The 24,944-nt window shown below is 38.8% G+C and overlaps 1 protein-coding gene and 1 long non-coding RNA gene across 3 annotated transcripts in view; one reads left to right on the plus strand and one right to left on the minus strand.

The window, feature by feature from the left end:
* The window catches only part of LOC110364770 (uncharacterized), a 117,423-nt gene extending 107,206 nt beyond the window's left edge, over window positions 1-10,217 (minus strand). The window contains exons 1-2 of one of the 2 annotated variants that reach the window (XR_010470876.1): window positions 9,595-10,215; window positions 8,026-8,204 (exon numbers count right to left, since the gene is read on the minus strand). This is a non-coding gene — a long non-coding RNA (uncharacterized LOC110364770). Of the gene's footprint in view, window positions 1-8,025 lie in introns of both variants that reach the window. The other variant, XR_010470875.1, reaches the window with a different exon arrangement.
* The window catches only part of CMC1 (C-X9-C motif containing 1), a 46,396-nt gene continuing 31,665 nt past the window's right edge, over window positions 10,214-24,944 (plus strand). Inside the window, exons 1-2 of the mRNA XM_065055132.1 lie at window positions 10,214-10,466; window positions 22,055-22,147. Of these exons, the coding sequence (XP_064911204.1) occupies window positions 10,229-10,466; window positions 22,055-22,147 (331 nt within the window). The 5' untranslated portion in view covers window positions 10,214-10,228. The remainder of the gene's footprint in view (window positions 10,467-22,054; window positions 22,148-24,944) is intronic.

Below are 24,944 nucleotides of genomic sequence, written 5' to 3' on the forward strand. Positions count from 1 at the left end.
AATTTATGTAACTGTTAGTTTTTAAAATAATATTTTTATGTTTTTTTCCAAGCCCTTGACTCACCAGCAATACCAAATTTGTTCTCCTATAATTTTGTTGTAGAAGTTCTGAGAAATCTCAGAGACAGTATGAACATTACAGTAAGTTTAGAGAACTGACTATTCCTTTCTGTAAAATGGGAATTAGTCACCGAAATTAAATAAAAGGTGTTAAAAAAAGTGGGGCAAAAAAACTCCAAGAAACAATGAATTCAAAATAGCCTGACCAAAAATCCCTGCTTTTCTACGTTGATTAACACTTAGCCCTAGTTATATAAAAACATAACAGAAAGTTAAACTTTAGTTACACTTTCACTCTTCATTTATGTCTTTTTTGGTGCTGTGCACCCTCCTCATTCTATAGGATAGGTAGGAAAAATAATTAAATACCCATATATATAAAATACACATACTACACTGCACATACATCACATACGTATAATGATAAAAGATATGCAGTAGATGTGTTCATACCAAATATGACATTTGTAATGTCTTCTTGCTCTCTTTGCCCTCATTCAATTCTTCCTGTTATGTCATTTCAATTGTTTATATTATGAGATTTTTGGAACAGATATGCAGAAAACGCCTGAAGAAACAGACCCCAGTCCCTAATACTGACGTTAATAATGCACAACGATCAGACTAGGTAAATAATATAAATACTTACGTAAAGTCTATAATCCCAAATTGCAGCTTGTTAGGAAAAGTCGAGAAATATATGCCACACCTTAAACACTGTTTTAATTGGAGAACAAGGAGATCAAGTATGAAATCCTGAATCATAGTATCTGTATTTAACTTCTAGTTTCAATTTGCCCTAACTTAAAATTGTTACCATTGTCACTGAAATTTCAGAACTGTCTAGCACTTCTAAGATCTTATAAGATTTGCCAAAAGTTTCCACTGAGTAGTCATTTTTGTATCCATCTTCATTACATTACATATCCTCATATACTTTTTCAATTGTGAATAAAGGTTGAACATTGGTTGTAAAGCAAAAGAGATGGTCAATTAAATGCTTTACAGTGAAGAATCTGAAATGTCATCAGGCTCTTATGACCTTCTAAATACAACTGGAATTAATGGGATAAATCTATTGAGTTTTCATTTGGGTTCTATGCCTTACAATGTGACATTATCCCGTCAAAAAAAAAAAAAAAAATCAGGATTCTACAGATGATACTAAGGTTTGCCACATTGGCACCCCTGCCACAAGCCCACCAACCAGCCATTGGAACAGGAGTTGTACAAAACCTGTACTACTTAAGCATGTAAACATCCCAGTAAGGTAGGTAATTAGGAATATACCAGAATCATATTGTGGGGAAATAAATGTTGAGAGCTGAGTTTGTTTCAAATCAGACCTCCCTTCCCTGCATTCAGTGTCTCCTTAACATTGAAATGGATGTCGGTAGATGAAAGCACAGCAGCTATAAAACCATACTCAGCAACACAAAAAAGAAAGGGAGACAAGGACAGAAATCACATTTCTTTGCAGCTATAATACAATTTATTTCTTAGCTCAAAAATATGTGACATGATAATTTCACTGCCTTCAACAATAAGAGTCTTGCACTTACAAACAGGCAAGTGCTTAACTGCACAGCATGGATAACATACTAGGAAATAATAACTTGATTTCCAAATCAATGGATGAACACAAAGAAGCAAGTAAGACTTTTTTTCCCCTTACTGAACTTTGGGTTATGGAGTTCTATGACTGTCAATACCACCTCTTGATAGCATCTATATCTCAGTAAGTAAAACCACAGTCAGCACTGGTCAGTTGAGGCTCTTCAGTACAGTAGTGTTAAATTTAAAGTCAGATTGAATTTTCCAAACTGGTGAATATAGAGAAGCTAAGTGTTCAGCGTTATTGTTGCATCACTCTTACACACATAAAAACTAAAAGGAAGGAAAAAGCTTTTATAAAAAAAAAAAAAGTTTTGATCGTATCTGTCATGGTAGGAAAAGCATCTTCCTCTACTCACATCCTGTTTATCAGTCTTTGAGTATTAAGTTTGAATTTGAACCAAGTGAAAGTGTAGTGACTATATTTAATTATTGTAAGTTTTCAGGAAGATAAATACCAGTATTTCATATTGGTTTTTATATTTTATGGAGAAGGAGACAAATAACCACAGACTTCTCAACAATGTAAACTAAGGAGGTATGCAAATGTAATATAATAGATAAGTATATGACACTATTTTACCGTCAATTTGTGTACAGATAAGTATGAGAATTCACTATAAGCCAAGTACTGAGAGTTTGATTCCTGCAAAAAGAAGCCGTCTGGTGGCAGAAAGATTTGTTTTAGATAGTACCAGCATCACATTCAGCAATTACATTTTTTTCTCATTAATTTCAGCATCCTTCTCTACATAGATTAATAAGTATTTTTTATCACCTTAGTCTTCTGCTCTGATGACTCAGATCTTACCATTTCCAATGACACCAATCCAAATGCAAAAGTATGGACTGTACTTAGGACTAATTTCCTGAACTATGAGTAGTGTTATGATCTATGTCATCTCAATGGACTATAAATTGAGGAGCTCAGTCATCAGTTCTCTACCACTGGTATTCTTCTACAAAGTCACGCAAACTGTGTAAGTTCTTTATACTGTCATTTCCCTATCTATAAGGCTTTCTAATGTTTAAAGATGAAAAAAGCAACTACGATAGTTGAACTTCAAGGTTGAATGGTGATTCTACATTACAGGACAGTGCGTCCTGTAAGAAGCAAACATTTCCATAACTAAAGAAACAGATAATGATTCTTAAGAGAATCAACCAGCAGTTAAGAGGATTTGTGTCTCTAAGCAGGGATTTACTACATAAAAAGAGTATGCACAAATAAGATTAATACTCAAACAGGGCTGACTACATAGTGTGTTTCAGTTATTAAACCTTTACTCTGTTTCTCTTTCTATATTTGGAATAACTCCTGACACCAGGCATTGAGCTGTAATACCTGTATTCATTAAGGAATGGATTGGAAAGTACCTTTGAACTTCAGAGCTTGCCTCCATAGAGATTTTCTCTACTATGGCACACAAAACAAAACCATACTGGGGAGTGATTAGGAAACGGCGAGGCTAGTAAAATGGAAAGACAGTGAGATGGCACTAGTGCCAGCTCACAGGCCCAGAGGACTGCACCACACAGTGGTTGCTGTAGCCTAGAAGCCATATTGAACATGGAATCATTTCCTTTTAAGCATTTTTGGTTAGGGACTAGCCCTTCTTTGTATGGCATTTAAAAAAAATGGGAAAGGATAAAGGAGGAGAATGGCTAAGTAGCTTTTTAAAGAAAATTATAAACAGAAAGAAAACTTGTGACTGCCTGCAGAGCCAGAAAAATGAAAATCCAAAGCTTCAGTAATGGCTGAAATAAGTTTCCAAATAAAACCTCCAATGCAAGTGAGAGTCACCCTATAATTGTTGTGAATGTGTTCAGACAAGAAAACATTCTGACCATAGCCTGAAAAGTAATTGTAGGCTAAATCAAACAATGAATGTTTAGACTGGTGGTGGACCTTCCCTTCCTTTTACATTACTGACCCAGTATTATTCGAAAATCTTGATGCTGGTCAAGCCACCTACTTCTGGTATAATGTTTATAACTTTGGGGTACATGTGAATCTCTTGAGATAAAACAGGAAGCTTTTAGGAAACAAAAGCCCATGAAAGGTTGTGCTGCTGTGTGTAGGCTTTGGAAAAGGAAGGGAACTGAAGTGTTTTTCACTCTGCCAATCAGATCTAGTAGTGACTGGCAAAGGTAATTATTATTTGATGCATTTTTTTCTAGTTGAGCAGATGGCCAGCTCCCTAGACACTACTTCAGTGACTTCTTGCTAGAAAGACAACAAACAAATTATGATAGTCACCATGATCGGATGCTTCCAGCTCCCTTGAAACACGGGTGGAAAGGCCTGGTCTGCAAAGGGAAAGGTTTCATTCTTGGTGAAGTGGTAAGAGACAGGCCACAGGACTCGACATAGAGCTTGCCACCACAGAGCTTGCCACCTAGCAACATGCCAGCTGCAGCTCTTTTAGAGCAAGACAGCGGCCAACGAATCATAGCACTAGTGTTTGCACTCTGAAAATACTGTAAAAGTTTCATGTCAGTTATGTGAGACTTGACAGGCTGCAGGTTCAGAGGTTTGCAAGCTACTAGTATCCACTCATTAGAACAAGCAGAATAATAGATTAATAAAACAGGACAGAAATAGTTCAACATGTCTAGTGCTTCCCCTTCCTGCAACAGTAGATTTTGCTGTAAAAATCCCCGGATCTTAAGCCTTTAGAAACCAGACACATGGGTTTGATTTTATATGGGAGAATAAATATAAAATGTTGCATCTTGCACAACAAAAAGACACTACAAACACCTCCATCATCTTTTCCCTCTTCTGGAAAACATGTCTCCAGTCAGTGAAAATCTCAGATTTTGGAAATATTGGAAATAAAGCTGTGAACAACTTTACAGTGACTTCAGTAAAAGTATGCTCCCTTAAGAAGAGAAGGAAATGTTTTTTTGATTTTAAATGTTAATTCTTATTTAAAGCTCCCCCACATCTCTCACCTATGAGTGAATGTATTTCAAACGGGTAAGCTCAGCAAAGAATCACAGCCTTTTATTGGAAGTTATATTTCATGAAACAAGATCTAAAATGTCAACAGCGAACATGTTGAAGAGGTGCCATTTGAAAATATTCTTTTGAACTCACTTGACCAAGGCTACTGTTTGGAATTTAAAAAAAGAAAATCACACCTGTGTGCAGACAGATAGGCTCTCTTTATCTCACAAGAACGAGGTGCATAGACTTGTGTGATAGATAATTAATCTCTATTGCTATCTATCATTTCGTTGTTAACACTGTCTTGGTCAAAGTGTGAAAATATGTTCACACTTTTGAAAAAGGGCGATTAACTAATCAAATGACAATATGAATCTTAGAAACACAGAAATGACTGCAATCCAACACTACTTACAACTATATTTTTATTTTCAATTTTATAAGAAAAATATCTCAAGCATCCTTCAAGACTATAAGGGAAGTTACCAAATCTTTCCCAATGTAATAATCAGTGCAGTAAATTGTGATCACCATCACTAGTCTATTTTCACTACAGCACCCAGTATTTTACTCTCAGGAAATTAATTGCAGGGAACATTTTCCTTGTATAGCCAAGTTCCAAGAGACTGTAACAGACAGGTAACATAAGCAGCACTGAATAACCAGGGGCAGATACTAGGTAGCAGTAGCCACTGTCCCATTAGGGCCCTATTAAGTAATAGTTGTGTGTATTAAGTACTACTGGTCTTACATCAGTGCCCCAAGAGATGTCCCAATTAAGCAAGTTCCCTGGATAAGTATGTCAGTTAAACGAAGCATTCAGTACTAACTTGTACCCAAGTGCTACAAAGCAAAAGCCCCATGCTACAAAGCAAAAGCCCCACACATTTCAGCACAACTCCACCAGGCTGCAGAATCTGTGCAAATTCGTATTGAAAAAGATTTGACTAAACGCAAAATACATACTCCAGATGTAATTTTGAAACTCTCCCATGGGGTAAGATGCAAGTCAGACCTCGTGTTTAAGGGAGACCCACTTCACACTTTTTTCTTTTTTAAATTTAGTGAAACTATATGTTTACATCCTCGGATACTCCTACAGGTGGAGTTCACATAACAGGCACTTCCGCATGAATGAACAAAGTAAATAAGAAGTAAAGAATAATGCAATCAACAGGCACAGTCAACATGGGTTCACAAAGGGAAAGTCCTGTTTAATTAATTTGATATACTTCTATGACAAAGTCACCTGCCTCATGAAGGTAGTTTTTCTGGATTTTAGTCAGGCTTTTGATACTGTCCCTTCCAGCATCTTTCTGGACAACCTGGCCAACTGTGGGATAAGCAGGTTCATGGTCCACTGCATGAAGAAGGGCAGAGCTCAAAGGGTTGTAGTAAATAGGGCTACATATGGCTGGTGACCGGCCACCAGCAGTGTTCCTCAGGGTTCAGTTCTAGGGCCAGTCCTATTCAATATATTTATCAATGATCTGGATCTAGGAGTTGAATGCACCATTAGCGAGTTTAGTGATGATATCAAACTGCAAGGTGCTGTTGACTCTCTTGAGGCCTTGCAGAGGGATCTGGATAGATGGGGATCATCAGGCTGTGATTAATGGGATGAATTTTAACAAGTCAAAATGCTGGATTCTGTACCTGGGATGGAGTAGTGCTGGGCACAAGTATAAAATGGGATGGGAGTGGCTGGAGAGCAGCCCTGTGGAAAGGGATCTGGGCGTGCTGGTCAGCAGCAGGCTCAATAGGAGCCACCAGTGTGTATTGCCCTGGCAGCCAAGGGGGCAAGCCATGTCCTGGGGGGCATCGAACATGGGAGAACCAGTTGTCAAAAGGGGTGATTGTCCTGCTCTTATTAAGCATTGGTGCAGCCTCACCTTTAGTATTGTGTGCAGTTCTGGGCCCCACCATTTAAGAAGGATGAGAAGGTCCTTGAAAGTGTCCAGAGGAGGGCAACAAAGCTGGTGAAGGGGCTGGAAGGAAAAGTCCTGTGAGGGGTGGCTGAGGACACTGGGTTTGTCTAGTCTGAAGAGAAGGAGGCTGAGGAGGCTCATTACTTTCTGCAGTTTCCTGAAGAGAAGTGGAGAGGGAGGTGCTGAGCTCTTCTCCCCAGTATCTAGTGACAGGACATGTGAGAATGGTTCAGAGCTGGGCCAGAGGAGGGTTAGACTGAACATTAGGAAGCATTTCTTTAATGAGAGCAAGTTCAAACCCTAGAACAGGCTCCCTAGGCATGTGGTCGATGCCCCAAGCCTGTCAGTGTTCAAGAGGCATTTGGACAATGCCCTTAATAACATGCTTTAACTTTTGGTCAGCCCTGAAGTGGTCAGGCAGTTGAACTAGATGATCCTTGTAGGTCCCTTCCAACTGAAATAATCTATTCTAGTCTATTCTATTCAAATCTATCCTTTCTTTCTATATAGCTTGGTGGTCTTATTTACATCTAGACTGCATATAAAAGTATGCAGAACATGTATTTCTGAAGTGTTTTGCTTTCTTATCTATACTACTAAAGTTCTTGATATGGCTCTTAGCACTTCACATCTCTAACAGACTCACCTCCTCCTTTCTGGTTATAAAAATTTTCTGCTTATATTCATTTAAACTGCTATAAGAAAATACATTTCTTGTGTCACTGAGTCAGCCCGTGTACCACCTCTGGGGATCACTGCACTGACTCCCAAGTCAGACACAAGTTATTTGTCCTAATTTAAAACCCTTTGTGGTTTCTGTCTTGCTGTCTTATGCCATTTCTACTCCACAGTCTCATCTGCCTATCTGTCAAGATAACACTTTCTCTGATACTTTCTCATTTCTAGTACTTGCTAATAGTTGCAAATAGCATGAGACTATTATCAGACCCATATCTGCATATTCCCTCACTCAGAAACTATTTCTGCCCCTCAAATCTCCACAACAAAGTTGTTCTATCCATTTTTCCCCTTTGTATTTGTTTTTATTTCCCCAAGATGTCTGTTATTCCCTTGCAGTTCTTAGCATTCTTTATTCTTGTCTGTCACACATTAAAATAAGACTTGCAGAAAAATCCTGTTTCTGCTTTCCAGGCGTGTTACTGAAAGAAGAAGCAGGAGAGGACAACTTCCCTGAGTCACAAAGCTGTTGGATTTTTCTTTTTGTATTTATTGCCTTCATCAAAAAACAGAGATACTACTTCAAAGCAAAGTCCTGTCTAGTCCAGTAGCCTGTCCCTGTAAATGATCAAATTAACATAATATAGAGAGCTGACATTTAAGTTCAAAGATCCTCACCTTAAATAAATCTTCACAGTTCTGATTCACCAGGGCATTTATAAATACCAGTAGCAAAGAGTTTAGGAGCTGCAAAAATTACTAACCTTAATTATTTTTTTGAGCTCAACTTACTGTTTTAAGTGTACATCCTCCTTCTTGATGCTCATGCTGAAAGCTCCTTTTCGTGTCATGTTTTCTTGTATTTCCCCATTGCATATACATAACTCTTCACAGATTGGCTGGTATATTTTTTGTTGTTGTTTTTTAACACTCTCTTACATTCATAGCAGAAGTGGCATAGTCCAAAAACCCTTAATAAAACAAATACAAATAAATTGATATGTTATATTTTCACAGCCCTGTTCAATTAAAAGTATCAAATCAGGGTATAAACGTGAACTGAAGTGGTGTGAAGTCACAGAAAACACTTGTAATATCCACACTTTACACTAAGGAATGAGAACAAACTTGTGGATTAAAAAAAAAGAAACATAAACACACTTAATGCTCTATAACAGAAAAGCTCTAGATCAGTAAGGCCAAAAGCATTCATGTGGAAGATTTTGCCTACATCACGCTCTACTAATTTCTGTGAATGTATCAGCACAAAGCACTTGGCTCTTAGTGTGGCCTCAAGTTGAAACAATCCATTTTCAAATAAAGTAAGTGGATTTTCTTATGGGGAAAATAATGTAAATCTGTGAAAAAACCTGTGGTCTTGAAACTCATACCTTTAATGAAAATTCATTTAAAGAATAAACAACATGGTAATTGTCATCAAAATTCTTCCTCCTGATTTTTTTCTAGATTGCTTATTGTTATCTTCCAGCGGCATCTGGGTCGATCTGGTGTTTGGGGAAGATGCCTGGACTTCTCAGTTCCCTGAGAACGTCACATTTAAAGCTCACCTTTCCACTGAACAGGACATAACAATGCAGAGGAATGCTATCAGAGGAAATGCTATATTTGGAAGAATTTCTGCAGCCTTGTGTAAGAGGCTACTATATAAACTAATTTTCCATACCACCTGTCAGTCTAAAATGCTGAAGAGAGCAAAAGAGAGTAGGCTCTTTGAAAATTCTGTATTGTATTTGTAATATAAGTCGTGAGTTTCAGCTCTCACTATGTCTCCTTGTTTTTAACTTCTCTTACATTTCTGGGGAATCACGTTCTCAGGTTTTTAAATATATGGTAATTTCTCTCAATTTTAATTCCATGTTTTGTTTTTGGAAGCAGTCAACCTTGCCTCATGCCACTAATAACTACAGAAAGACTGGTCAGTTAAATACACTACAGACTCATAAATAAAAGATGCCACCAAAATCACTCCTTTGCCAGTAAAGTGTACTCCATGTATGTCTCAATGCTTAATTACACAGGCAGATCAAAAGGACACACAGCCAAACTAGTAATTTTTAACAGTATCAAACTCTTAATGACACTTTCCAAAAAAGCATTTTGTGTTCTTTCTATAGATTTCCTAATTTGTATAAAAGTCTTCCACAAGCAATCGCACTGTTCTTCAAATATTGCCTTAAAATCTACATACTTTTAATAACCAGGCAACTAGTAGCCCGTATTAATTTCTCTATAATATATCTGAAGTATGTGTTTGACCTTTTGATTCCTAGCATTTATTATGTGATGTTTTACATGGTGAGGTCCTGGACAGGACACTGGCACAATATAAAATGGAGATACCTGAAACTCTTGATGCTGAACTGCACAAAGAGGTAAAAGAATGCAAGCTGTAAGTAACTGAGGTATGGAGTAATCCAACTCCTCCATTTCACTGGGCAGACCACCACGCAAACAAGAATTTCTGTAACTATTTTTCCTGAGTTTCTGGTGGGAAACCAGATTTGTCCATCAGCTCAACACCTGTTGCAGGAATGCAGTCCCAAAGACAGACGGGAGAAAGGGTGTCTTGCCCATACACCGGGAAGCCCTTTTTAAAGGGTACAAAACAATTATTTATTATCGATAAAAACGGCCACCGTTGTAGTTCTCATCTTCCACTTCAAGCTCGTTCCAGAAGCTTCAGACACCCCCAGGGCCCATTCGGACGGAGGCTGCGCCACCGCGGCCCGCAGCCCTGTCAGGGCTCGCACCCGTACAGAACTCGCGTGGAGCGAGCGGGTGTTCTCTGTACCGAGACCTGCGCGGACCCCTCAGTGACTCCCAGAGGCCAGGCCCACCCACGCTCCCTCAGCGTTGTCCACCGCACCTCGCCCCGCCGGCAGCAACACAGAGGGTGAGGGCGCGAAGACAGCACCGAAGCCTCACGGGGGCAGCAGCCGCCCCCGCCCACCTGCCCGGCCCACCAGCAGCGCGCATGCGCACACCCCCCCGCCCCTCCCGCGGCGCAGCCGGCGCATGCGCCATACTCCCTCTCCGCCGCCGGCGCTCACCGCCCTTCGCCTTACGCGCTCCCGCCCGGTGCGGGCAGGTGGGGCCGGGCTCGGCTGCGCCGCGCATGCGCGGCACGGGGAGGGGCGGGGACTGGCTGCGCCGAGTGCGCAGTTGCCGCCGTAGCGTGGAGCCGCAGATGGAGCCTCCCCCTGGCGCCGCAGGTATGGGCGGCTCTTCGCACGTGCAGCCGGGGGTGGGCAGCGGGATCGCCCTCTTTTCTCTCCCCTTCCCGCTGCCGCCCGCATTGCCAGGGCCTCCTGTGGGAAACTCCCGCTGCTCTCCGCTCCCCCCTCGCACACACCGGCGGGGAGAGTGGATTGGGCTGCGCCGCCGGCGGCTGCCGGGAAGGGACGCCCCGAGGGCTGAGCTACCGCCCCGCCGCCCGCAGCGGGGTCCTAGCGTCCGCCGGGCGGCGCCTTCCCCGTCGCCTCCTCCCGCCTGCCCTCTCTCCAGCCGCGGTCGTGACCTCCAGCGGGAAGACGCGGAGCCCGGCGTCGCCTCAGCTGCCGCGCAGGCTGCTCCGGGGCGTCCAGGTGCCCGCGGGCCTTGTAGTCCGGCCTGGAGCCTCCTTGTCAGCAAAAGCAAAATATCGAGGCTGTGTGGCCCTTGGCATCGTGTTATCAACTTCTTGCCTTGACAGTTATAGCCACCTATCCCCAGAAGGGAACTTAGTCCCGTGTGCCTCCACCTACGTAATTCAGTCACCCAGCTGGTTCCTGCAGCAGGAGCCTTTGGCTGCATGTATGTATCTGTGTTAGAAGACCAGGAGTCAACCTGGAGAGGCATTGGTAAGGTTCAGCTTCAGCTAACGCAGTGTGCTGGAACACCTGTAGTTGGTGGTGAACAGCAGCGGTTGCGATTCTACCTTGGTCTGTGTGGCTGGTGGCCACTTCAGAAGCCAAAGGACGTTGGCCAAGGCCAAGGTCTCGGTTTCTGATGGAAACTTGTCCTGGGCCTGGCTCTCCAGGCCTTGCAGACAAGGCATTCACAAAATGGCTAGGGTTGGAAGGGACCTCTGGAGATCATCTAGACCAACCCACATTCGTAATCAAGTTCTGGTTTTGTTGATTGTTTAATCTAAACATTGATCTGTTTTAAAATTAAAATGCTATAAAACTTACTGCAGCATTTCAAGTGGTGGTTGTTCATCTACAGCGTAATTTTCCTTCCCAGTTGTCCTATGGAAAAAGTCTAGTTATTACACTAGCTCAGTTTGAGCTGTTGTACTTTCACTGTATGGCTCCAAACACTGCAGTTTGTCAGTGTTCTGCTTCCCTGTTTCTGTCTAAAATGACATTATATGTCCTTCCTAACGCATGTTGTAGTTGCATGTTAGCTGTGGTAAGGCTGAGGGTGTACTTTGGTACATACTATGTGACACCAATACTGAGATTTATCTGCTGAGCAGCGGCATTGCTTACTGGCACCTCTCTAAATCTGCTACCTGTTATCTAGTATCTCTTGCTTACCTCCCTCTCACCCCCCTTGTCAGTCCCTGGCAGTTACAGCTCTGTTGAAAACCTCAGAATGTGAACTAAGAGCGAGGATGGCTAAGTGAGGTTGTAGAGAAACTGGAACAATAGCTGCAAGAGGTGTGAGCTGCCCTGTTGATATAAGTAAGGTGTTAACTCGGATACCCCAGTGTGGTAGTTTTTAATGTCATCATTGTTAACTGCTTCTTGGCTCACATACGAGTAAAAAGAGCGAGAATCACAGTTTAGTAAATTGTTAACTGTGACTGATGCTTCATTTTGTGGTCACAAAAGACACATGTTCTCATGGCTTTGCCAGGCGGTTGGGAGTGAGTATCAAGGAGTCCTCTGAAGCTCAGAATGTAGAACCTGTGAATTTTGTCTTGATTTGTATATCAGGGGGTTTTTGACAGACACAGTTTGGGAAGGAGCTGTGGCTATGTCATTAGGTGATTGCATCCAGTAAATAAATTGGTAGATGAATCAGTTGACAGAATTTTATGTAACACTATTTTGTTTTATCCTTTTTCAGAATGAGCGTACTGCAGCGCAGCATTGAAGTTGATTTTTGCATGCAGCACTTCCAAAATTCTGTAGGGTGCTGTTTTCAGTAGTAGAGGTCATGGGTTATTAGAAAGCTCATTTTCTTTTTAATGTACACTTGGTTATAATTGTCATTTTCAGATGGTGACGTCTGGATCCCTAGTCGAAGATTTACAAATAAGTAAAGAGAAAATTGGGGTTACTCATAGTAGCTTAGATACACAATATAGGTTTTGGTAGCTATCCTGGCTATTTTTGGGGGAGTTAAAAACAGAGGGGTTGAAGACTAATTTTATTTTCCTAAGCTACTTAAAATGTCTCTTTCTTACTGTCATGTGGAAATCTAGGTTGTTAAATACGGCAGCAGTATAACAGTGGAGAGAATTGGGCTTTTGGAATGGTTGTGAATTGGTTCGAAGTTGCATGGGCATTAAGACAGAGCTAGAAGAATACACTGAAAGGAGTGTGGCAAAACCATGTAACTAAAAGGAAGAACAGTTTCAGCTTTTAATTAAACTTCTTTTAGACAGTTGTGATTCAGAACACAAGTTGCCACCATCAAGAAAGGAGTTGAATGAGAATGACCTTTTTGATATTCCTAGTGTCTTTGACCTGTCTTGGGAACATGAAGGGAAAAGATAATTGTGATTTCCTGAAGTTGTTTGACACCATATTTTAGAGAATTGTTCTGTGAAAAGAACTGAAAAATGAAAGATATATTGGGACACTTAGTGAGTTTTATAATAGTGAGTGGTTTGAAAGGATTCTTTAGAGATTAAAATCCAGAAGAAAAATATGCAGTCCTTGTGTTAGTATAACCAGAAGGCTTTCAGTGTTCTCTTCTTGCCAGAACACCTCATGCTCTGCAACTTTTGAAAACACTAGTGTGTTTTGTTCATATCCATGATGTTAGTTTCAAAGGTCATCATTCATTTGTGTTATACATACTGATTGTTCATTAAATACATAGGTACAGAAATCAAAAGTAGGCATTGTTTTTTTTATCTGTTAATCCTTATTTCCATTGTTAAAAAAATAGCTGGAAGAATGGTATTTGGTCCTGTTATTCAAAAGCCTTGCTTTTAATTTGTGTGTGGTGTTTGTTATTTGGAATGAAAGGTATAAATTGTACCTTGAAAGGAGTGGTTAAAGAGTTAAATATTCAAGTCCTCAAGGAGTTTGGAAGATAGATATATATTTTTTTTAACTGAACTTTTATTTGTGACTCACGTTGTTTTTCTTTACACCTTACTGCAAAATTCTGAAAATAAGCAAAAAGGAGTATATAGTGCTGTAGCCACCGATTAGCCTGACTGGGCAGGGTTGGAAGTCTTAGGTGGTTAGCATACCCTCTCATAATAATTTGGTTTAATTAGTTGTTATATTTTTTTGCATCCCTTTATCCTTATGCTTGGTACTTTTCTCTTTTTTATGTAGGTTTTAGCTGTTACTAATCTTTTGTTTCTGATGCAAATTATTGCACAGTTCTTGAGGTCACGGCTTAGCTCGATTTCATGTGGTCTCTTTGGTTTATATACTTCAGATAGTTTATGATGTTTGCAGGACCTTTCTCTAGTAAATTCTTGGACAGTAAAGTCTCGGACAATATCCACTGTTGGTTAGAAAGGCCATAGAAGAAGTAGGGATTTTAGACTTGTGCCTGGTTTCAGACACGAGGCACTCTGAAGTGTGGGTTTAGCTTAAAAACTGTGGAGCCCTATGTGTAGGAATCTAATTATATCTGAGCTGTTATTATATTTTTGCTGTCCCAGAAAAAAACCAGAACGTCACTATATTTCTGCCATCGCAGGAAAAAAAACAAAATGTGTATTTGTTTGCTAAAGTATTGCTGCATGGTGTCTTTGTTTAAGTGATAAAAAGTTGTGTTGAGGATTTTACATCAGTTTACCAAGTGAAGCGTTCAGAAGCTTTACAACGGCAGAAATAAGGCTGGCTGCGCTGTTTTAGTCCTTGGCCAGTCCATGGCACAAGTTGTTACTGACTTTGTGTTTTCTCCATTTTACTGGAATCCTCATGTACAGTTGTTAGAAGGGATTTGAGGTGGGGTGAGGTGTTCCCTCACCTTACACCCCAGGTTTCCTAACTGGCATCATAATTGAACAATAACTCATACAAGGGGTTAATGAACCTGCATTATTTTCAGTACTAAATATTAAGCCTTGATCTGTAATAAATTATTTGGGCCCTATACTTGGCTTTGCTGTGTGATCAGGAGTATGAAAATATCTCATTGTGTCAAAAATCTTCACAAGTGTTTTCAGTCTTGGCTTTACTTATTATTCACTAGATACATGAGCATTTGCAATCTGAGTGTGATTAACAAGTAAGTGTGCTTTGTTGAGTCTGCATTCCTTTTTCTTTCTGGATGGTACAGACTTGCTGTAGTATAGCCATTGTTCATTTTTAGCAAACAGGCTTGTCAGTATTCGCGTAATCCAGTACTGCCATAATGCAGGAACACAAGCCCCAAAGCAAAATGTAAGATAACAAATTCAGCCATTGAAAAAGGTGAAAATTGACTTTGAGGTGATGATAGAATGGTGAGAAGTTAAAGCTTTGGAAATTTTCCCTGGTATTGTTATCTCTGTACTCCATCTTAATTTAAGATTATGTCAGTATTAGATAGAAAGATCTCAAAATTTGTAACTTTTTTAAATACCAAGAAATGTATTCATATACATCTGAAGAAAAAAAATGGTTGTGTAGAGAAGCAGCAGTGATCAGCCTCTTTTGCTTTTAAATCAGGGTTTCAGGTTATCACATATGTTATTTCACTTGGATTATAACACTTCTTTTACTTCATGTAGTCCTTAGTAGAAATCAAAGTAGTTAAGACCTTAGTTTGTATGCAAACACCTGTGTGCAAGTGAAATTACCAAACTAAGAAGCACTTCATATGTGCATAAAGATATTTGGCCCTGGTCCGTCATCAGTCAGTTCACACTGGATGTTTTTGACTGATAAAATCCATTACCTTTAAAAGGATCCTCAGTGGTTTTGTGGAACGGAGGTTACAAAGCAGTATGTTGAAAGTATTCGTCATTTGGCTCTATGAACCTCTTCGCAGTAAGGGCACAGGAGCTCCCTTACAGGCTACAGACCAAGTACTGAAAATGTTAATTACATTGATACATAAAATTACAACTGTATGAAAAAACCCTTACATTTTAGAAACATGTGGTTTTGTCCTCCCATAACTTTAATGGGTCTATCTATAAATTAGTTCGTTCTGATGTGTGAGTTAGTGTTTTAGAACGGAGGTTTTAAGTACGTGATAATATATTCAATGATAGAGACTTTTTTGATAACTGTTTTTATGATGCATGTATATAGATCTTCTACAGCCAATAGTCTGCTTGAGGAAAGGAATGTTTGCTAGGAAGAACGCAATTGAGACTGCAATGCTACTTCTACTATTAATAAAAATGTACTTTTGGATGTAGTTTTCTAATTAGCTCATAGGCAAGTGTTTCAAAACAAAACTTTGGGGTGAAATGGAACGTTTACTGCACAGAAGTAACTTTTACCAAGTGTTACGAAAAATAACTGAATCCCCCAAATTAATGCGCTTATGCAGCTTAGTTATAAATTTGTTATTCATTCTCCAGGTATCTTAAATATTGTTTATACTATAGATCTGTATATAGGTAAAATGAAAGAATGGCTGGTACACTTTAGTTTACTTGGCTCATCACAGCTGATGGCAAAACCTTCCCTTCCAGGAAAAGAACTGTGTTACACTTATTTAGAGTGGAAATTTTCTTTAAATGTGGTGTAAGTTCAAGAATGGGAATTCTGCACATATATTCTTATCATTCTTCAATGCAATAACTCTGTTATGTCTGCTGCTGAAGTTTTCATTGATACTTTTCAAGTTCTGTTTCTTAGCTTCAAAAAAAGAAAGGTATCTTAGAAATCTGTCTACTGACAACTATTTTTCTTTGATGGCAACTGGTAGGAAAAAATAGTAAAGTTTATTAAAAAAAGAAAAAGAAGTCCCTTTTATGATTCCACATTTTTGAACCAAAACCCCCAAATAATGAAAGTGATTGTTTTAAAATGCTTATATTTTGAAGACTGTTATACTTTTTTAACTTGGATTCTTGAACATTGACTGAAATTTCTAGAGCATTCTACATTGCATAGTAAATAATATAACTGATGTCTAAAAGTTGATATAACTGGGACTTCAAGAAAAACATGGTGTAACAGTTGCTAATGAAGATGTTAAAAGCTTACTAAAACTTTCTCCGTTCTTCTCGTATAGAATCACAGAATCATTTCAGTTGGAAGAGACCCTCAGGATCATCAAGTCCAACCATAACCTAACCTAACTCTAATACTAAACCATGTTCTTAAGAACCTCATCTAAACGCCTTTTAAAAACTTCGAGGGGGGGTGTATTATGATTCTTACTGAAATATCTATGATATTTAAAGTACTACTTTGAGCTATGTTTTTTTTAATGTGCATAGATAAACTGAACCAAGGAAATCCAAATTACAGTTTGTATAATGAGAAATGCATGCTTCAAAAACTGTCACTGGAAGCTCTTGACTTGCTTCCTGTTGGATGCAGAAGGTATGAGGCTTCTGCAAATATCTAGGTGGAAAAGTTTTCAACATTTTCTCAACTTTTCTGAGTAATCCGTGTCCCAGCTACCTGAAGCCATGAGAGAGGTGAAAGCAGAGCTGTAAACTACCAACAGGACATAATGACAAAGTAAAGTCAGTTACCAGCTATGTTGAATGAAGAGGGGAAATGATACGACTTTTCTGAGGACAGTCTTCCAGGAAAGCTTTTTGTCTTGGTATCCCCTTTTTCTATTAGTCTTCTAAGTAATACGAGAAACTTCTACAGTCCCTTTCATTATTAGGTCTATGCAGCAGCTTTGTGTTTTGTTCTTCTCTTGTCCTCACGAAGGTCTGCTGCCTGCAGCACAGGTCTTTTTCCCAAGGCTCTCCTGGATCCTGTGGTCAGAGGCTGGGAAGCCAGGAAAGTATTTGTCATCTGTTTTCCCTTACAGAGTGAATTTGACATGTATTCTGTGCTGTTCTAGTGGTTGTGATACTTTCATTCCTATTGATGCATTTATTTCCTGGTGGGTTTTTTTGGTTGTTTTACAAAAATAGTGAAAACTGTTAAACCAAATGGCTGTGGTCCTTGGCCTTCCATGACAATAAATAGCTTTTGCAGCTGAGGGTTTTAATCACTGAAGAAAACTATTAGAATTGTAGTCTTGTGCCCTACGTGTTGTATGCAACCAGAGAACTGTCTCAAGCATTGAGATTTGCTAAAACCCGCAGATTTTATTTGCAAAAAAAGTCTTAAATGTGTCCTTAGTGTTTTGCTGAACAGAGGTATCTCCCAGTTTAGCAATCTCACTCCTTCCTTTAATTCTTTACCCTGGACTGCGGTGGTATGGAAAACAATTTCTCTTTCACAGAGATGTTCCCTTTTCTGTAGTTTTGTACCCTTCTGTCTTTTGATGTGTGTGTTTCTGGCAACTGCAAGCCCATAAGCTCTATACCTGTTCTTTATTCTGTCCTCTGTTCCTTGTCCCCATGAGGAGCAGCAGCATTCTGGAATGTGGCAGTGTCCATCTTTAGGAAACGTTCAGTAGTTTTACCACACAGATTCTTGCCTGTAGCCTTATTCACCTTTTCAAGCAGCTGGTGACTTAGATGCTGTAATACCTGCAAGCCTGCATCTGGTTGTAATTTTGGCTTAAATTCTGTGTCTATTTTTACAAAACAACTTAGTTTTTACTGGTAATTGTATTTAGTCTGTTTTTTTGTTACCTTTAATTAGCTTGTGCTCATCTGTCTGTCCCTTTGTAATGTTTGATGGTACTAACAAATTTCAACAGAGTGTAAGGTGAATGTAAAGGTGGAATCTCGGAGTATTAATTTGCTTTAACAAACATGCCCAAATTTTGGCTGGCAAGGGGAGAAAGAAAAGCTGCTGCCAACATTTGTGTGGCTCTCTGGAAGGTGAGCGGTGGTGGGTTCTTGTTGGTTCTCATTGTGGCCAAAGCCATGACCATCTTAAAACAGCCTACACAGAAGACCAAGCAAAGTGTGTGGAGAATGTGGGTGGAAACCAAACGTATCACCTTTCAAATGCAGAAGGCAAACTGTAGAAAAACATATTTCTTGCTTGTCTGGGGATAATTTTATTCATGCTTTGAAGGTAAAATAAAACAGTAGTAGGTCTGTCATAATGCACATTCTTCTGTAGGGACTAGTCTGCAGCAAATCTGGTGTTAGAATAAGAAATATCTTTCCTAGTGCAGAACTTTCAAAAGAAGAAAAAGGTACTTATTCCAGAAACTGTGATATAGTTGGAAAAAGGCAAAAGGAATTGATGGTTTCATAACGTGGCTGTCTCATGTTTTTTGATGAAGTCTTGCTTCTGAGGTGTTGTTTCTTTTAAAGTTCTTGCCATATATGTTACTGCAGAGCTGATTAGGTTGGATTGATGATGATCTGCTTGCAAGTGCTTATACACTGGTATAAGAAATGCAGCTACTCTGCACATAAACATTTTTCTAGCTGGTGTTGTTAATATTTGTGCCTTATTTTTCTTTCATATTTTCTATAAATGGGTAGGGATAACAACTTCAGTAACGTGATTTAAGATCCTTGAAGGAAAATTGCTGCCAATTGTAATGCAATAGATAGTTTAGAATCAAGGAAGAATATTAGAATACTTCAGATGTTACAATTGAAACTCATTAGTAGAGACAGTACTGCCCAATGGAACATCTGCATTTGAGCTTTTTGGAGAGATGGTTGCACTCAGATGCTTACAATTACCTCCTAGACATTATAAGATGATTTGAATAGTTTGTGCTTTTCGTGGTTTAAAACCTGATACTTGCAAACATTCGCTTAAAAACTCTAGATGTGATTGCAAGCAATCTTTATTCCCATTTCCTTTGTACCATCAAATAATTGCTTTTGAATTACTGTTGTAGTTCTCTTCTGATTCTTCGTACTGGACACTGCCCTGTGTCCTCATGTGCCATCTCCATCCTGCATTTTCAGCCTCTGCAAGTTTGAAACGTGAGACTAAAATGAGAGAGTTTGCCTGGGGCACAGCTCTGTCAGGGTTCTGACTGAGCTGGTGTTAACACCAGTACCACCAGTACAGCTACTTCTTGCTATCAGTCTTATGCCCCTTTCCTTTTGAATAATCAAATTGGGTGCTTAAGCTAAGATAAAACCCAAAAATCCTTTTTGACTGTTCTAGGCTGACAGGGAGGCCTCCTCTCTCTCTTTTTTCTTTTTCTTTTTTTTTCTGGGGGATACCCTTGCCCCCTTTGTCAGTAGTAGGTGGCTGATCCTTGTGTTGGAGCCCTGTGCTTTGCTGCTGGAACCTCTGCCAGTGGGGAAAGCCCAGCTGCCCTTCCCAGGCCTTAAAAGTCGCTGTGCTGTCCACTATATTTCCGTGTATAAGTTAAATTAAGTAATTATCAGGACTCTGATAAATAGATCTAGTTACTCCAAAGTGTAAAAACCAGCTGAGAAGCACTTTTTTTGCATGTATTTGAGAGAGTCTTCTGTCTTGAGCTGGTCACTTGCTGTGTGGTTAAGTGCAAACCAGGGCTGATGTGATGGGGGTGAACAAGGGCAGTGAGAGACTTAAAACTTTGCTTTTGGCTAGCAACCCACGTATCTCTACTCACATTCATAGATCTCCTTAGCTTGTGCTCTAAGCAGCAGTATATACTCTAAGCAGCAGTATAACCAACTTAAATTTAAAATAAAGGGTGGAAGGTTCGGCTATAATTTGAGCCAGTAGTGCTCCTGAGAGTTTAGTCTTCCTTCTTGTCCTAGTCTCATGCAGTTCTCTCTCATGGGCCATTCATGCATTTATACAGTGGGGTGGATCAGAAAGTTTATGAATCTGAACAATTGCCTGACAATAAATTTATTTACTTTTAGACCAAGTTGCCTTCCCCTTTCAGTTCACCAAAGAGCTGCAGTGCACATCTGTGTGGGCAGAGGGAAAAGAGCATCATAGGGATGGAGAGAGGGCAGGACAGCTGCTGCCAGCTGGCTTTGGAACTGAGGCACGGAGCTTGCTGGTGCTGTCTCCTGCCATGTCATTCACGTGAACTGACTTGTCCTTTCTTTAGAAAAAACACACTTAAAAGTTGTACGACAGCTTTGTGTTGCCTGTAACGTAATAAATCCTCGGTACAGTAATTGCACAGATGTTCTGCAGAAAGTTAAAATTAAGGATATTCTCGGTCGTGAAGATCAGAGCATAAAAGCAAATCTAAGTTATGAGCTGCTTATGTTTGGTATTTTTGTTGTATTTACAGAAGACACTTTGTTTCCGTTCTTCTGCTTCAGAAATTCCAAGTAAGAAATGTTTGAGGAGAAATGTAGGCCTTTGGTTCAGATTCTGTATATTGCTTATTGTAATTGTCTGTTTTGTTGCCATATTCACCTAGTAATATCACATATTCTAAACTGTGTAACCTCATAATGTAGCCTCATAGCATGAGTAAACTTTAAAAGATGATGACTTAAAAATGACTAGAAAATGTTAGTCTCTGTTGCCTTTTGATCTATAAGTAACTGAAGATGCTCTGAAAAATAGACAGTGTTTGAAAATGGTAGGTAACTTAAATTCTGCTTATTTCCTTAATTTCAATACATTGCACTGTTAATTCGTTTCATTTCATTTAGGTGCAATTTTAAAATGAAATTATTGTCACTCAAAATAACTGTATCTGACAGTAGAGTTTCCATAAAGTGAGCATCATGGCATCACTATTCTGAAGTGTAATATCAACATCAATGCATGAATAAATAGTGTGTTTAAGGAGGAAAACCAGGTATTTGGTGTAACTGCTTTGGACTATATGATGATCTGAACAAATGTCCTTTGAAGGGCTTTTAACTCAAGCTAAGAAGTAAAAAGCTGTGCTTGATAAATTCTCATACCTTTGTTTTGAAGAAAGTAGATTTGGAAATGCAGTGGGTTTTTTTTCTAAATGGACTGTGTTGTTTAACTGTTCAAAATCACTCTCTGTACTCAGTGTACTGAATTCTGTTTTGAGACAACTGTATATAAACTGCACCTGTACTTTTAAGTGCAGAATTCAGGCAGCAGCATTTGTTCTTGTTCAGTTGAATTTCTTAATGAAAAAACTCCTAGGTCCTCCACTGAGGAGGCTTCTTTGTTTATTTGTTTGGTTGTTTTTAAGAACTTAAGTCTTCCACATAGCAATACAAATTCCGGGTAGTGCTCTGATATGTGCTATAATTCTCAGCTTTGTGATGGTGAGTAAAAAAAACCACTTTGTACAGATAATGTACATATTAGTATATTGAAATATAATAATTCTCAACCTTTGTGCAGTCCGTATGCAGACCTTCTGTTTAGTAAGGCACAAATTAGAATGTGCTGCCAGAATTTTCGCCATTATTTTTGGTTCATTGTGCACATTGAGCAGAAAAGAAATATTCAGGATAATATTCATATTTGTATCTGAGCAATTTTAAATGTTGGACTTCCCAGCCTTTTGATCCATGTAGTCCTTCCATGGTACTTCCTGCTGCTAGTTTATGTCAGTTTTAGTGTATTAGTGTATGTTATATAAACAATGCCGTGTTATTTCTGTAGACTGACTTTCTCTGATGTATAGATAAGAAAATTCTTTTTTCTTTCTCCTTTTTTTTTTTCCACTCTTGCAGAAAGTTCTAAGCTGAGACATGTAGAAAAAGATGTTTTGATTCCACAAATAATGAGGGAGCGAGCCAAGGAGCTGTGTTCAGAGAAAGTGCAAGGTAAGAGTCAAATATTCTTTGGGAGATGAGATGTATTCCCTTTTGTGCTGTGAATATAATCCCTGGTTTTGATGTCAAGTAGTCAGAGAATTAATATGTATGATCTGAATCTTATCTGTTCTGTGTGAAACCAGGAGTAAAGTGTTTAAATCAGCTATGTGGGCTTTGACTGCTTGGTAATGTGGACTATTTTCCAAAATGACTTGTTCTCGAGGGCTGTGGAATTTAGTATGATGAGTATAAAACTTTTCACATCTCTGTCCAGACCATGTGATGACAAATCAACAGAAGAGTTTCTGTATTCCTGTACGTAATATTTAATACTTGTATAAATGGAATTGCCTCATGTGGGCCTTCGTTTAGATCCTCCCTCATTGTGATAAATTTATTTAAATATTCTTAACTAACTGCATCCATTCCCTGCCCAAATGTTTTAATGACACATGCACATAAACACACACATGTTATTAGACAGACATTGAAATAGGAAGGTACAGTCCACCTTTGCATGTTTTTGTTTTCTTTTGAAGAGTACCAGACAATAACTCTTTAAAGTTGGGTATCACCACTTCTTCTGACACCCAACTGTTCATGTGTTCCTGAAGAAATGTGCAAGTTTTTGAAGTACCGAAAAGATAGAGCTACTTATGCACAGGTTAGCTGAGAATGTTACTTTAAGAAGGATCTAAAATGGAAAAAAAAAAAGGCCACAGAATTATTCTATACAAGTGGCATGCTTTCAGTAGAGGGCACTTGTTTTTTGCCATGTAGATCTGTGGTTTCTAAACTTTTTTGATGATGTACCCAACAGTAAAAAATTTCTGAGTGTGCAATCCCAATGTATGTATGTTTGTTTATAAATTATATACATGTACCATTATGCTTGGATATTATGTATGTTATAAAACATAAAAATATAAATTAAAAAAGGATGAAATTAAGATGAAATAAACAGAACTTTAAAATAATTTTTGTTATTTTTCCAATGCTACAAAAACTTTTTTTTCTCTAAAAACGTTGCTATTGATAGCAATATTTTTATTGAGAGCTATGTGATTGAATATACTTTATTTTTTTTTTTATATGTTTGTTTAACACTTTGTGATAGATTCAAAGATCTGGTTCTAAGTTCATTTTATTTCAATACTTGGTTTTAGTGGGTTCCATAGGTGAAAAAGATACCTCACAAAGATGTGTAGATCTCAATGGAAGAAGTGCATCGTTGTCTGCACTTACTAAATCACGATACTAATTTTCAATCCCATGCACAATTTTTGCAAAGGTTTTGCTGGAAATTGTCCCTAGTAAATGACCATCTTCCCTGATATCAATCAATTGTTCTTCCAAAATAATTGGAAGGTGTTGCATGATTATATTTTTAACAAATAGGTTCAAAACCCACTGAAGTTCTCATTTGGAATTTTTTTTAATATGTTAGAAAATTCTGTTTCTGTCCTTTTAAAGTGTACAGAGATGAGCGGTTTTTATAGGTGACATACTCATGTTGTGTTCTGCAACAAAAACAAACCAAAAATCACATAATGAGGGGAACACATCTAAATGTTGCCAAAATGCTCTCTCCGTAGCACAAGTTTCTTTTGAAAAGCAGTTACTTTCTCACTGATCATTAACATGTCACCTCCACAGGACACGTAAGTGTGTGTATTTTTTGTAAATACCTGCGATGTAGCAAACTACTCACAGGCACCTGTCATCACCAAAAAGGTCAGCAAATTTGAAACACTTGTCTTTTTTCGTAAAAGAAAAATGCCTGAAGTTTGACAACTCTTCTAAGCACATTGCCACAGGATAACCAGCGAACCTCTGTGTGGTATAAGAGATTTTCACGGCCCCTCCCCATCTCATTACAAAGACTGGTAAAGATTCTGCTGTTGGAGGGGCTTGTTTTCATAAGGTTGACCACATTGATGTCATCCTGTAGCGCTTTGTGCACTCCTGGCTCCAACTCCCTTGCTGCAATAGCTCACCTATGGGGGACACAGTGAAGCGGTTCCACATCCAGTCAAAGCAACTGCTCCATCAGTGGTTACACTTGCACAATTTTTCCATAAAACATTGGTTTTATTAAAGAAGCCGTTTCCTCTTGAGAATTTATCTTCTCTGGTACATCTGTCCTTGAGTGGTTCACAAAAAACCCAAGTTCTTTGTGCATTATTTTATTGAAATGCAAATACCATAAGGCAAGAGAAGGTAGAAACATCCATGCTTTCATCCAGCCGTATAGCAAACCTCTCACACTGTGTAACTTCTTGTAATACTTGTTTCTTCAAATCTTCAGCAATGTCTTCTGTGCATCTTCCAACATTATTTACTGACAAAGGAGTGCATTTCTGTTTGTTGCCATGTTATTTTGCATGTATTATTTCAGTGATTTTTTTTCCGTGGCAAGAACAACAGTTGTTTCCCCAGTGATATGTGACTTTTTGTCTTTCTCTATTACCTGAGAAACTTCAAAGGAGGCTTCTAGACATTTATCACTAGGTTTAGAGTCAATTCTAGTTAAAGTGAACTGGGTATTTTCAAGCAGCTGCTTTTAGGGGTTCTCCAAAAGACATAAAAGAGTAATGTTGTTATAATTTTGAGATGAGTTAAGTGGGAAAAGAATTGGGAGTATCTTCCCAAGGAAAGTGACATCACATGCCTAGTAACTTCCAGTGGTCCCAGAAGGACTTAATACATCTTTTTTTCGTTTGAATGATAGTCGAATTATTTTTACTTTGAACTCTATACCTGTTGAGGAAAAAAAAATAAAGAGGAAAAGCAATTACAGTAATGT

This window comes from Columba livia, chromosome 2, assembly GCF_036013475.1.
Source record: "Columba livia isolate bColLiv1 breed racing homer chromosome 2, bColLiv1.pat.W.v2, whole genome shotgun sequence".
NCBI lineage: Eukaryota > Metazoa > Chordata > Aves > Columbiformes > Columbidae > Columba > Columba livia.